Here is a 15,323-nt window from a genome sequence, read left to right on the forward strand (position 1 = left end):
CTTGTCTTCTTTTTCTTGTGAAATTACCACAAAAACACGTCATTTCAAATTCAGCGTTTATTAGCAAAACATTGAGTAACATTATAAATACAAATTTTATTAACACATTCTTTGCACAACAACTACAGTGGAGATGTTGTTCAAAGAATGTAATCCAGATATATAAAAAGGGACATAATATTTAATTTTAAATACATTTTAATTAACCAGTGTTCCAAGTATAAAAAACGTACTCTTAGTCAACACATACAAAATATATGCACAAGTGTGGAGCGGTTTATAACCCTCTGACAATATGAAAAGTGAAAAACACAAATTGTATCTTTTGTTTAATACTTGATTTAAAATGTAGAAATCTTCAATTACTAATATTAAAATTGTAGTATTTTAAAATAAGTCGGCACAGTTAAATGTGCATTACAACTTTTCAGAGGGTCCACCACCTGCTTGTCTCCATGGAGCTGTTGCTTTGAATGGAATGTTCCAAAATATGGCATTAAATTAATCTAGCTCCATGGAAACAGAGAAGTAGATGATACTACCTGGCCAAGTTACAAGTCAGATCAGTGGAGAGGTGACCCTGCATTTGTCGAGGTATTTTTGAGAACTAAAATACCTGTAATTGTATGAATGCAAGATAAATCAATTTAAATCCATACTGTGGAACATTCTAATCAGAGCAATAACATTCATCAAGACAAGTAGGTGGCAGGCGACATCACTCGAAAAAGTTACATAAAGTTACACCTTTAACACCTGGTGCCTTTGACAATTTGAACAAGCTATTTTTTTTTGCCTCAGCCCATATTTTACATTTATTAGAGTATTTATTTTTGAGTAAAGTCCATCAGAATGTAGGGGGGTCCCACTGGGTGTTAAAGTCCAGCACTATGTGGGTGGGGGCCCGTTGGTGTAGCGGAGCATGGGCTGGAAGGAGCGGGCGAAGTTATTGGACCCCGTGCAGCTGTGCTCTGGGGGGGATGTGGGGATCAAGCAGGGCATCAGGAGCAGCAGCAGCAGGAGAAGGTGGAGGGGAAAGGCCGCACGGAGAAGCCGGTGGAAAAAGGAGCGCCGGGCTGGCTCTCTTCTCTCTCTGGAAAAACAATGTAAAGTGAGTTTTCTATTAAATATTTAAGATGGTTACAGTTTTTGGAAGAAAGGTTATTTGAGTCTACCTTGAATTTGGAGATTTTTTCTTGGACTCAGACGACACACTGGATGCTCTTTGGTCTTCTTCATCAGATGCTGATTCATTTTCCTGAAATATACAAAGAAGTTTTAAATTATGTCAACTGACCATGAAGGGAATACATCCACCACTCATCCAAGTAGCTTCAGTTCTGCAGTTGTAGTAATGGTGTAATATTGATATAAAATTAATTTAATATTTTTCTTTCTTTTTTGTTTTAAAGATGCACCATGTAACACCTGCTTGTCTCCATAGAGATGTAAGCACTTTGCCTGGAATGTTCCACAGTATGGCATTAAACCATCTCTCTTCCCAGGTCTGTGAAGAAGCAATCCCACACACAAAAAGAATGCATGTTTTTCAAGGTATTTTTAGCATAAAAAACACAAAATGAAATGTTAGATAGGTATTTTTTATGCCAATAACATCTCCTTGGAGACAACAAGCAAGTGGCGAACCCTCCTCCAGAAAAGTTACATAGTGCACCTTTAATGTAACCATATAAATAGAAATAAATAAGTACTTGAAAAACGTAAACAGTATATATTCCACAATCCTAAATTTGACATAAAAAGTCAACTCTAAACAGTGAATATGAATGTGAAAGTGTTGACTTTAATGCACAACAGAAGTTAGAGTGACCGCAATAACTTTTTTAGTGGCAAGAATTATTTTTCATGTATTTTGAGCAACATTTTAAAAATAATCCTCAATCCCCCCTGCATTACAAAAAAAAAAAAAAAAAAAATCCCAATCCAGCTATTATCTGTGTTGTAAAATGAACAGTGGCTTTGCTGACCAGTCTCTTCTGCACTGCACTCAGGTCTTGGGTCAGCTCCCTCAGCAGGACCTTCATCTTGCTCCCTGTGACGTGCAGCTTCTCCTGGGCCTCGTCACTGTCGTCTGTGTGCTCCGGCTGTAGCTGGCTCCACAGGGCATGAAGCGAGGCATGCTGGGACTGTCTGCGCATCAGCTCCTCACGCACGTCCTAACAAAAACAAACAGAATGCAAAGTGAAGAGACATGGGCTTGAGCAGAGACAGAATTGGAGATAAGCATTGTCATAGAACTAAAATTTCAAACTCCATTTCGATACAAAGGAATAGACTCAATACTCAATACAGATTCAGGTACCACAATGATAATTAAAAAACACTCTTTAGACAATAGACCGTGATTTTCAACATTAAATCATGGTATTTTCTTTTATATTACCATGTGGTCTTATATCTGTGTAATCCCTCAGTCATCCAGGTATGTCCCGTAGTGGTACATGGGTGTATACTAGTCTATGTGTCTATTACTTGTTCTCAACTCAGCTCAAGATAATTCTAAAACTATTCAAGAAATGAACTGATCATTTTAGTAATGCAACCTGCTCAAATGAGTGTCTAGTTTTGCTACTAGTTCTAGTATTGTGTAATATCTGATTTTCGCTGGAGATGGTGACTTACCGTGAGTGTGTTGCAGTGTTGTTTGAGAGCTTTGACCGATGTCTCCGGGTGGTGTATGTCCACTGCATACCGTCGACTCTCTGCATGGGACAGCCACAGAAGCAAGGAGTGGAGGGTTTTGTGGAATTCCTGTAATTTTAAGTGAAATGATTAAGACTATTCAGTAACTCCATACTTGGTGATGGTAAGCGAATGTTGTAGCCACAGCTGCACTGGTGTAGACTGACCACCACACACTACTTGGGGACATCACATTTACTTACATTACATACATTACTTACATTAAGCATAGTTACTAATTGACCTAAACCCTAACCTTAACCCATTTAAACCCATATTTGAACTTTAAATCATGTTGTTTATCTAGTAATAGAGAAGACCTGATTTTTGTTCCAATGTATTGAGTATGTATACAGATTTTGGACCCCAGTGTAATAAATATACATTCCCATGCACACACATGCATTCTTATATGGGCAAAGTGGGTGAAGAGTCTTGTCTTGACATAGCAAAATTGTGCATTTGGGTTTGAACCTTGCCAGAGCAGACACTTCACTTACTTTAGCAATGACATATACAATTGTGACATGGGCATCTAAAACCTCTAAAATGTATCAAAATGTATCAAGCTAATGTTAAAATAACAGTAAAAGTTGCAATTTGAATACATTTTTTCCCAACAATTCTGGCACCATTTTGATAATTGTTAAAGTTTACAGCTATTTTGTGTTCACAAAAATATACCTTGGATTCCCATTCTTAACATACAGCACACAAATAAGCTGGTTCTGAAGAGAATGTTGAATTATTAGCAGAAAAATAAAAAAACAAAGCTATGGCCACCTAGTTTTTGAGACAAACCTAATCTAATAAGTAGTGCTCATTTTTTCCTTGAAGCAGAAATCTTAAGAGGACACTTATGCGCTCTCATGCGAGATGTGAGGCTGCATTAATAATGGCTCCAGACTATAATTTATAAATGAGTGTTAGTCTCACCTGGCAGCGCACTAGTGTTTTTCTGAGCGAGGTGTCCCAGTGCTGGAGATCAGTGCAGGCTTTGCTCCACTTCTGGTTGATTAAAGCCACTTTCTGTTGAACATCTGGATCTCCATGTAGTGTTAGGTTCAAGGACAGCACGGTGGACTTGTAATCAGCAAACATCTTCTGCATCTCCTAAAGACAGAACAGAACAGCATCATCACCAGAAAAGTGAGATAGTGCTCCTTTAACAGATAAGTGAAATACAATCTACACAGTCTTTTAAGCTATTTTAAATAATTGATTTAATTTAAGTCTCACCACAATAGTGCAGTCATTTTTGTGAAGTTAATAGTCATACTACAATACTGATATTATACAATTATAGTCAGATTTTGGAAACAATCAAGACTCACTAAAAGGAGCATGTATGCAAGTATTTGTACTCCCACCACAGTCTGAGAAGCTCTGATATGTATTTTCATTCGTACCTTCAGCACTCTGGCCTGGTTGGTCATGTCCTCCACGGTGTTGGGTGGGTTAGACAGTAGAAAATATTGAAGCTGTGGAGTCACTGTGTCCAACCAGGAGCTGATCTGATCCAAACCCCGAGACTGCTGCTCCTCCTCTGGGTCGACCCGGAGGTCAGACTGGGACTGTGCCTGCAGCAGCTCCCAGCGCTCAATCACTCCTTGAGCAGAGAGAATCAATGCAAGTGTGAACATGGTAAAGAATACTTATTGACACACTATGTAACTTTTCTGGCGGAGGGTAGATGTTATTACTTTGCCCTGAATGTTGCACAATACGGCATTAAACTAAGCAGGTGACTCTATCAGGTCAAGTTACAGATCAAAACTGTGGAGAGACTGCATGTTTTAATGTATTTTTGAGCATTAAAACATCTGAAATTGAACAAAAGCAAGATCAGTTTAATACTATACTGTGGAACATTCTAGGGAACACAATAACATCCCCATGGAGCCAAGCAGGTAAGTTACAAAGTGTGTGTGGAACATATGGATATACATTTTAGTAATGTGTTGCAATAGTTGTAGTGGTAGATAGTTCAAAATATAAAAGAATAATTTGATTTGGATTGTCCAAAATAATCAAACTCTAAATATACTATATAATACATACTTTTATAATTTGTTTACCATAATGTTTTTTTAAACATCTGTACCAATCATGGCTTTTCATATTAATTAAGTAAGCGTTAAAGGTAAATAACATACGGTAAATACAGTGTATTTTCTATCAGGATCAGAACAAGTTTCACTGCTCTAGATGTTATTTGAATCTTCCCTTCACCTGATTGTCTGCCTGAAACATTAAGTCCAACCAGTCCGAACTCATCCGGCAGATCCTCTTCATCCAAGATCAACGAGACCCTCTTAAAATCCTCAATGCTCCCGCTGCACTGGGATATCAGGTGCAGCTGTGTGTAAATGACAAAAAGTCAATACAAAAGTAACTAAGTGACAATAATGTTTTTGGGAGGGGTTAGTCTTACATAATTGCCTTGCTTCAAAGGTGTGCTGGAGAGAGTGGGCGGAGCTTCACTGTGACCATTGGATTCAAGATCGAGAAACTCTGGATCGTCCTGCGTCCGCCATCTTGGAGAATCGCACACTGATCGGCTGGACACTAGAACAAATATCAAAAATGAATTACTTAAATATGTTTTTCTGAAGAAAGACTCAGGACAAGCTGGAGGGACTATGTCTCTTGGGGTGCCCCTGGAGGAGCTGGAGGAAGTGTCTGGGGTGAGGGAAGTCTGGGAGTTCCTAGACTGCTGCCCCGCGACCCAGCCCCATATGTTTGTAGAGACACAAGATTTTCTAAAAAACTGAACTGAATTGAAAATGAGCACTTTATTATTTTTGCTAGTAACTTATTATGGATGATTATTTATGCATGTGTGGGACATGGCATGTTAGTATTTGCTTTCGGACACCTGAATTTCTCCTTTATCAGTCCATCTTTCTTTCTTTCTTTCTATCTATTCTACCTATTATGCCAGAATGGAAACAAAATTCATACCCATTAACTCAAATCTACACTTTATTAAAGTATATGAAAGTCTTTTTTAATTTACCTGCACTAAAATACGCTCCTTCATCATCCAGGTCATCATCTTCCTCATCCTCATGTGACGATGACCCTCCCACGTCCCCAGTGTGGTCCCATTCCAGGGGCAGAGAGTCCACACTCACAGGAGTCTCCCGGCCCGAGTGGGACAGGGGTGTGGCCAGCAGGTGAGTGGGTGTAGCCAAAGGGTTGCTAAGGCTTCGCCCCAACCATGGCCGGCCAATCAGCTCCAGACTGGATTCCAAGGAGAAGCTGGTGATGGAGGATTTGGGTTCCACTGGGTCCTGAGGTAAGAGAAAGAGAACAGTTAGATGAGTTAGATGGTAAAAGGTAAATTGCAGGATGTGTACAGAATATTTTAACAAAATACATTATAAAGGTACTATTCAGTCAATCACTCAAATGTCATTGTAAGCCCTAGTGTGCACAGATAACAGAAGCAAGGTGTGTTGCTCAAGGGCATAATGGTAGTATGAACTAATGAAAGCAAGAATCTACCAATCTTTGGGTTTGAAGATGAATACAGAAACTACTAAGCCATTGCCACCATATATCACTGATTATTGTTCATAGCAGCAAATCATGACTTTCTTTATTTTTATTTATACAGGGGAACCCAATGAGAGCTCTCTTTTTCATGAGTGTTTAAAATACAATACAAAATACAATACAAACAAAAAAACAAACAAAACAAATAAGACTAAGTCCATATAAAACATTAAAAACAGGTGCAATTTAACATAAAAGTCAAACATTTTAATTTCATGTTTCATCAATTATGAGCCCTTTCCAAGATATTCAAAGCAATTTGAAATACATGGATACATGATTTCCCATCTGTGCCAATGGTCCTTTTGACCACAACTGCACAAAAACACATTTATTCATAGGCAAGGTAGGTGCGTGTCTTGCCCAAAAAAACTAAACAAAAATGTCAAAACCACTTTATAATAATAACAATAATGGGACCTGAGACATCATCTCTCCCTCATCTACAACTCCATCCTCAGACCGAAAGCAAACAATAGAAACATAGAAAACAATAGAGCTAGCTATGCTAATAGCTGTGAAAGCACCCATCAATAATTGAATGAATATGCCAAGTATGACTCAGGCACAGTGCACACTTAGTGTAGCTCAATAGACCTAGTCTACATACAGAAACTGTAAACAGTAGCTGTTTTCAGTTTCAGTGTAGTTAGCTCCTCCCTTCAGGTAGATATAAGGCAGTGACCACCAGTAATTTGACCAGAACTGATGAGCAGCAACGTCTTCACCTCTGAAACTTTTTGTCCAGTTGACAAATTTTACTTTTGGCTTTTATAATATAATTTAGCCTTACTAAAGCACAAAGACATCAAGGTGCACTATAACTTTTCTGGTGGAAAGTCAGCTCTTTGCAGCCTGCTTATCTCCATGGATGTGTTATCGTTTTGCCAAAATGTTCACGATCTATATACCAAGTCAGATCTCTAACTACTTAATTAAGGGGTTAGGAGTTAGGGTATTATTAAGTAGTTACTAAGCTTAAGAAACTATTTGTTCATTGTGAATCATTGTGAGTTTTCCTGCTTTATTATGATTAATAAAAGAGTATTTATTAAGAGTTATTAAGAATCACCAAACCCGCTTATATAATGTAATCTCTCTGCGTCTCTCACCGGTGGCTGGCTGAGTCTCTGATGGAAGCGTACCAGTCTCCCAAACACTTCCTGACAGTATGTGTGCAGCTCCTCCAGCTCGTTCTCAATGTGCGCTGCGTCCCCTGGAGCACTGCGCTGGATCAGGCCCTCTCCAAACACGATCAGTCCGTCAATACGCTCCGTGTTCAGCCGGATCTCCTTCTGGAAACTCTAAAGGGAAAACAAACAGCAGAGGATTGTGGAGATGGGCTAAGGTAAATGAACTGTAAAAGAAGGGATAATTGCTGCAAAATGTTATATGTGCGGATAGGCGAAGTAATCCAAACTGACATGAAATCCTTTAACAGAGTTTGGGGTGCGTAAAAGATCTCAAACTGTGGTTAAACCCTTCTGTGGAAAGATGTTATAAGTCCAGTTAAGCATGAAATTCATTGAAGGGAATTTTGATGCAGTTGATGTGGCAGGGAACTACAAGGCACTGTAGTTCTTATTCATCTATTATCAAATTAAAACAAACTATTGTATTTCCTGAATGGTTAAAAGTGATCATAATGCTGCCTATAAATAGTAGGCTGCAACCCAGGACACAATTAAGCACATTTTAATTTTATATTTTGACAAGTTTTCCATGCCAAAACCAGTTTATAATATTTTCATTCATTTGCTGATAAAAACCTACATTTTCAGTTTCACTAATAAAAAATTTACTCACGAGAATTTTATGTTGTTATGATTTGAATTGTTAAAAGTCTGTCTGAACCTGTACAATTAAGATCATTGCTTGGTCCTTTTCAAATTTTCAGAAACCTTTGTCACTTTACTAGGGCCAGTGTCTAAATAATGGTGTATGCGTGTAGTCTTACATTGAGCTGTTGTATCTTGTGATGCACGTCGCTCTCAGAAAAGTGCTCCACGTTGGTGAGCTGCAGGTCAAGTTCAGTCAGCCACACCAGCATGCTCTCTCTGGTGGTCTCAAACTCCTCCCTCTGACTGGTGAAATACTACAGAACACACATTTTTACATAAGTTTAACATATTTTAAATGCTTTGCTTACCATTTCCATAGTTCTAGGTGTAGTTTAACTGGTAGAGGAGTAAGTGTGTAAACCCATTATTTTTATGTGTAGATTCAAAGAAATCACTTACACATTGACATATTTAGGTGTAAAATTTGATTTTTCTTCTGTTTTAAGGCATAATATTACTAGTACAAGATGTATGTTTTTTTTCATTTTTAAGTGTGACATGTTACAGTTTACTTTAAAAGATGCTGACATGCAAACTAAGGAACTGTAAGAGAGCAACTGTGTGACCAGTAAGTGGAGTACACAATAGGATCATTGCCTGTAATTGTAGTGACCTTTATTATTATTTTAGTTTTACCTTGAGTCTGCGTAGGATGGCTCCCACTCTCCGGTGCAGGGCGTCCCAGCGCCTGTTCCCCTGCTGGACCATGGCTTTGAGCTGGCTGGCCCGATCCGTGCGGTTCTCCCGGGCCAAGCGGCGGTACTGATTGTTGACTATCTCCAACTGTGTTAACCTCTCATTGACCTGCCTCTGGAAAGCCTGCACAGAGACAAGATAATGGGAGGATTTAATAGTAACTTTGTAGTAATAACTTTGTGTTATAATTTTGGAGATTCTCTGACCTCCTCTAACATGGTTGTTCTCCAGCTGTGCTCCTCACACATGTCCTAATCATTCATAACCCACCAATTTTATTCAAAGGTGCAATATATAACTTTTCTGGTGAATGGTCCCCCACCTTTTTGTTTCCAAAGTGATGTTATTGCTTTGCCTAGAATGTTCTACTCATCTATCCATCTATCTCCAGGCAAAGTTACAGGTCAGGGATCTGTAGTTTAATTATTTAACATAGTGCACCTTTAATATTCATAATTATTACCCTGATTTGGGAAAAGTATCTTTCATAATAAAAAAATAACATAAAAATACTTTCTGCTCATCAAAGGAGCCCATGTATTTTGAGGGTGAGTATTGGTGTTATTGGAAACAGGCTGTAATCACACTATCCACTCCATATGTTTCAAACGGACCTCGAACTTCTTGAGCTCCTCCTTGGCCTCAGTGTACAGGATGTCTCCAGTGTTGGGGTTGGCAGCGGTCCTCTCAGCCATCTTCAACCAGTCTTCAAAACGCGAGTAGTCATCAAGGAACTTACACCACAGTCTCCAAGTCTCCTCAATCCTACAGACACAGCATAAGTCTATGTAATACCATTTTTTATTTCCTCATAATAAAATAACATCTTAAGGGAAAGAAGACATATTCTTGTATTGTTATATTTGTAACACCATTCATTGCATACTTTGCACAAAGTTTATACAAATGGAACAGAATTGGAAAGGCCACATTAATTACCACTAACAAAGAGGCTGATATTTTTACAGGGAAAATCTCATTTTGCGTAGAGCTCAAGACTGAATGTCAAAAACCATCATTGGCAAAATGTAAATAGAGATGTATTTGGAAAAATGTATAACAAGTAAATAAACACAATACATACACTATAGATTCAGAATAGTTTAGTATTTAGCATCTTTAATATCCAGTGGTAATCCTATTGTTAAATTAAACATTCTATGAAGAGTGACAAAACAATCCTGATTTCCATTTGGAATTGTGTTTGAAAGTCTAACAATAGTATTTTTATTAAAATATTTAGCAAAAAAGTTCATCACTAGCAAAACACAAATGGATTGTTGCTCTGAGTATTCCTAGGCTTAAACTTCCTGTCATAGGCACCATTTTGAATACTTTTGTCTATTCAAAGATTTTTACAGATGGTTAATTATGGTAACAGTGCTCACCCATTGATTAACCCAGATCAGTTAAAGTTTCTCGACTCATATATATATATATATATATATATATATATATATACACACATACTGCAGATTAGAGCAGATAAGTGAACCCAAAAAAGACAATATAATGTAATTTTAAGCCTACTACTCAAACAAACGCCTTCATTTGTAGTTGATATCTCTGGCCAGTACCTGAGCCTGCGGTCCAGGGCCATGGCACAGATGGTCCTCCAGCGCTGGTCCAGGCTGCGGCTGGTCTCCTGCAGAGAGTCGCTGTCTGCCCCCATCCCATGTGAGGCGTCTTGGTCCTGGAGCAGAACATCACAAAGGGAGAGCACAGAGACCACCCCCTCTGTGTGCTGCTCTATGTCCCTCTGCAGCTCCTGTACACATGCATACACAGACATGAAGACAGGCCCATCAGGGAGAGAACATGAAGAATATACACACACAGTTATGGGTAGTTTGGGTAGGGGGTGTAGAGAGACACAGCCACTCCCAAATTTAAACAATAGAACATGAATTATTAAGGATGAACTGACAGAAACTAGAGTGTCATTAGGGGAGAGTGAAGAAGACACATGCTCTTAGGTAATACTGTAAAGTTATTTCACAGTTAAAAAACATGGAGTCAAAGCCAAAACAGTTCTTGATGTCACAATATTTGGAGCCATAGTTGGGTAGGTGAGAAATAATCTTCGTGTTAAATCAGAAATTGTTTTGAATATATGTTTGTAAAATAACAATATTGAGTATATTGTTGAGTGCAGTGGCTTAGTTAGAGCGCACATTCACCAATCCAAGGTCGGATTGTACAAACCCCATTCGGCCCAGTGTGACAGAATGGTGGATAGCATATAGAAATTAGCTTATGGATAAAATCATTTACAGGGCAGTTTTAGCACATTTCGAATATAAAAAAATTTCAGAATATTGTTGTCATATTGTTGTCCAAAAACTCACTCCAAACCATCAAAGCAGTAAAAGTGTAACTCGTATTCACTCTCAAATGACCATCAATAGACTACAAACATAGGTCTATCTCTTTGTCTGAGTGATACATTTCAATTTCCAGTTTGAAAGGAAAAAAACTATCTCTGTTCCAGACCTGGTGCTCGGCCAGCCTCTTGTGGATCTCCTGGTGGTGGAGCACGCTGTAGGTGATGGGTCGAGACAGTTCGGCCTCGATGCGGCACAGCCATGAGCGCAGATTACTCATGTTCTTATCCAGCTGCTGCACTGTGGCCAGCGTCTCCTTCAGTTTCTTCACCCTGCACACGCAATGGCAAAATTCAGATTTTCCAAACATTCTATAGGCCAATAATATTTAATGCATTTAGTTAGAATGCAGATTTTTGTTGTAATATAGTAAGTTCAGGGGCCAGTGAGAAATCAAAATGAGCAAGTTCAACATTTATAAATCCACCTTTTGGATATTTCCTATGAGAATACTATGTAATCCATACGGAAAATTTGTCTCTAGCCCCTATCTGGTAGTATAACACACACTATAATCTGAAAACCACTGATAAAACAATAGGCCCATGATAAAGTTCATTAAAACTAACATTGCAGCTACACAAAGTTTGAGTTTACAATATGAACAAGATTGTAATCCACAGAACAATATTGATTTGTGCATAAGGTTGGTTTGATATCTATAATTTCTATTAGTAACAATGGATAGATATAAAGGGTTGTAGCAAGAGTTTAAAAAATACAATATAAATTCAAAGTGAACTAAATATTAAAATAAACTATAACAACAAAATCATTATTGAAATAAATTATATACTTAAAAAAAACAAAAAACGTCTGTAAGTCTGTAGTATGACTCAAGGCTGTCGTCAACTAAAGAAATTCTTAGTTGACTGAAAACCTGTCCTGCCCTCGATTAGTCAACTAAAAAAGGGGTGGGGCAAAAGGTCTCAAAACTTATGTATCTCTGTTTCTGCCCCAAACTGCACTCACAAGACTACAGCTGCACAGCAGTTCATGCAAAAACTACTGTTCATGCAGAAAAAGTACTGGTAATAGGACCCAGGTATCTTAAACTTCACATGTCTCTATGGAAACCACCCCCTCCATCCTGAAAACCCACAGAGGCCAACACAGACTGGTGCCATAGCAACGACGGGGACAATATAAGATCTCCACTGCAGCTAAAAGCCTGAAGTGTGCCCCATTCAGGAGTCCTACTTCATTTCCCCATTTGATCTTTACTTTGCCTTAAAGGACGATTTGAAAGGGCAGACTCTCAGTGTAAATAATGTACAGAAAAAACACCTGTTGTATAAAAGTGGTTGGTGGTAGAGCTAAACACAACCAGTATAGTAGTGCTTTGTTAAATGAGTGCTAACTTTTATAGAGGAGGGCCTGCCACCTGCTTGTTCCCATGGAGATGTGATACTGTGGAACATTCCAGGCATAACAATAACATTAAACTCATCTATCTCCACGGAGACAAGGGGATGACGCCACTAGGCCAAGTTAAAGATCTGTGGAGAAGTGCAAGTGTTTTTTGAGGTTAGGGAATAAAAACAGATGTAATTGAATGCATGCAAGATTAGTTTTATGCCCTGCTGTTACTTTCAGACATTTAGCCAAAATTGAACAGTGTCTGTTTGAATGTGCTGTATGCTGCCATCCTGATACTTTTCTAAACCTTATTTGTCTTTTTCTTTGCATTTACTCCTACTACTCTAATCATGAAAAATGACTCTAAACAAAATACACTAACATGGTATCATGATTTCACATAAATATGTAGAGGTAGAAAGTCAACTGCAATTGTCAACTGATTCCATGGAAACAGAAGGTTAAAACCACCCTTTGAAACATTCTCCATGGAGATAGAAATGTTTGATGCCAAGAAGAAGATTATAGCCAAAGAACCAGCATTTCTATAGAAACAAGCAAGAAGAAGAGTCAGGTTTGCGGAGATGTAAGCTTGTTTTTGTATGTTTTTCAGAGCAATAAAAACATCCATAATGAAAAAAAAAAACATTACTTTATTTTAGTAAATTTGAGTTCATTTATTTGGCAAAAAGTTACATAATGTGGCTTTAAGAGGTCACTGACAATAAAATTTGTTTGCCAAATTTGAAATGTACTGGTTATTTGTGTTAATATGTATTCATTAACATACTGTAGCTTTTATGCAGGATGCACCTTGTTTCCCCTCTTTGCTACTTGGGGCTACAACAAACTACCATCTACTTTTAGCCTATAAGCTTGAAACTATTGGCCCCTGTAAGAGTAACTACACCACAGTGAAAGTCTTTTAAATTAGCTAAAGTAATAGAATGACCTCACCAAGCTTCCTCCAGTCCACTAATACTACCCCATTGTGTTGTATCACTTTATTTATACCCGTGTAACAGTATACACTGAGTAAATCTGCTTTGAGGCACTCCTCCACATTACAAATACGATCTCTCCAGTCAAACAAATTATATCTCCCCCCTGTACCCTGCCCCAGCACTGACAATGGGACAGGGGCTTCACACTGAGGGTCCACAAAGGCACAAAAGACTTCAGGGGTCCGGGCCGAGGTAACAAGAGAGAAAGGGATCAGGCTATATACAGTACACAGTAGTGACAGAGGTGGAGGGTAAGAGTTAACAGTGCAATGGACCACAGGAGGGCACAGGCTAAACACTGAAATACAACTGACATTTCTTTTAACGCCATCATTTTGTAGGTTTTTTCTGAGTGTGCTTTTCTTCACAGGACAAATGGTCACTGTAAAGGAGTGGAAGTAAGTTTACATTTATATGATTAGACTAATGTTTATATGAATCTATTAAATTAAGCTCAATGTTGAATGCCATATTATATATAAGAAGGAAAATGGCTGATGCATGGCAAGTGCAATTTTCATCACAAATGTTTTTTTATTTATTTACTTATTTATTTATTCAAAGCAACAGTATGCAACCTTCTGAAGGAAATAGAAAACCATACCACACAGAGATAGATGTTTTATGCTATATTGTGTAATATTATAGCTAAAGGAGCAAATTTTCTATGGAAACAAGCAGGCGGAGGTCCTCCTTCACGCTAAATAAAAGTCAGGTTTGTGGAGTTTATTTTTTTTGGCTAAAAAGTTACAGACTGAGGCTTTCAGTTTTCAGTTTGTAATTTATGGACCAAGGTCTAAAAAGTTAGATTTTTAAACTGAAAAGCTGAAAAGCTATATTACATCAACAAGCAGTATAAAGCCAGATAATGAGAGATATATCCAAAAAATGCTATAACAATTTTCAAATCATTTAATGTGGTAGTTGTCATATGGTCATATTTTGTGTTTTTGAATCTTAAATGTATACCTTTCTATTTTCTTTTCTTTCTCTTTTAAAATTTTCAACTTAAATACCTTTAATTCAACTAAGTGATCAGCGATTGTTGTGTCTTGTTTTAAAATATATGGTCAAACTTAAAACATCTATTTTCTCCTACACTAATGAAAGCCACAAAAACACTCCCCTAATCCCATATATTACGTAACAGAATGGGGGTACATTTTCGTGAGGACTCCCTCGCTGTAGGCTGACCCCACTTTGATGAGCCCTGTTGTAATGAACACTGACAAATCCCCCCTTGTCCTGAGCCCTCCCGCCCCCTACCCACCCCACTGCCCATCACGTCACTGTAGCCTGCAGTAGAGGGGGGGCGGGCACTGTGACCATGACGACATATGGTCCTGTCTGAGTCCTCCATGTCTGTCAGGAGGGGGTGGGACTTTTGTAGGATGTCCCATATGTCAAATAGGGGTCTGGGGGCTTAACCTACACTACTGTATATTAAGGAGTGTGTATTTGAACAGCTGCGGGCTGGAGCGAGGTAACAGCAGGAGAATAGGCCTACTTCTGTTTTAATTATAGGGGCTCGTTTGAAGATTTGTGGGTCGTTAATTTATTTAATGTGTTTTGGCTGAGAAAGGGCCCACTGTGCAGGCTTAATACTGCGGTGAAGATATAGAGACCTCTTTTAGTGTGTGGAAACAATTCAGCAGCGCTATAAAGAATTGTGTCATGAGCTGAACGCAACAGGTTTTCCAAAGAAAAGAAATTTGCATTAGCGATTCAAACAACAAATTATGAAAGATAAAGAAACTGGCAACCATTTAAGTCCA

The 15,323-nt window shown here is 38.3% G+C and overlaps 1 protein-coding gene across 5 annotated transcripts in view; it reads right to left on the reverse strand.

Annotated features, from left to right (window-relative positions):
* Window positions 1-45: 45 nt before the first annotated feature.
* The window catches only part of LOC117393241 (nesprin-2), a 70,744-nt gene continuing 55,466 nt past the window's right edge, over window positions 46-15,323 (reverse strand). For 3 of the 5 annotated variants that reach the window (XM_055232118.1, XM_055232120.1, XM_055232119.1), the window contains exons 78-92: window positions 11,295-11,457; window positions 10,379-10,569; window positions 9,416-9,566; window positions 8,742-8,924; window positions 8,222-8,359; window positions 7,377-7,568; window positions 5,723-5,999; window positions 5,138-5,271; window positions 4,936-5,062; window positions 4,113-4,312; window positions 3,640-3,816; window positions 2,644-2,772; window positions 1,989-2,177; window positions 1,176-1,258; window positions 135-1,093 (exon numbers count right to left, since the gene is read on the reverse strand). In XM_055232118.1, coding sequence (XP_055088093.1) covers window positions 889-1,093; window positions 1,176-1,258; window positions 1,989-2,177; window positions 2,644-2,772; window positions 3,640-3,816; window positions 4,113-4,312; window positions 4,936-5,062; window positions 5,138-5,271; window positions 5,723-5,999; window positions 7,377-7,568; window positions 8,222-8,359; window positions 8,742-8,924; window positions 9,416-9,566; window positions 10,379-10,569; window positions 11,295-11,457 — 2,539 coding nt within the window. In that variant the 3' untranslated portion in view covers window positions 135-888. Of the gene's footprint in view, window positions 1,094-1,175; window positions 1,259-1,988; window positions 2,178-2,643; window positions 2,773-3,639; window positions 3,817-4,112; window positions 4,313-4,935; window positions 5,063-5,137; window positions 5,272-5,722; window positions 6,000-7,376; window positions 7,569-8,221; window positions 8,360-8,741; window positions 8,925-9,415; window positions 9,567-10,378; window positions 10,570-11,294; window positions 11,458-15,323 lie in introns of all 5 variants that reach the window. The other 2 variants (XM_055232117.1, XM_055232121.1) reach the window with 2 other exon arrangements.

This window comes from Periophthalmus magnuspinnatus, chromosome 24 (assembly GCF_009829125.3).
Source record: "Periophthalmus magnuspinnatus isolate fPerMag1 chromosome 24, fPerMag1.2.pri, whole genome shotgun sequence".
Taxonomy (NCBI): domain Eukaryota; kingdom Metazoa; phylum Chordata; class Actinopteri; order Gobiiformes; family Gobiidae; genus Periophthalmus; species Periophthalmus magnuspinnatus.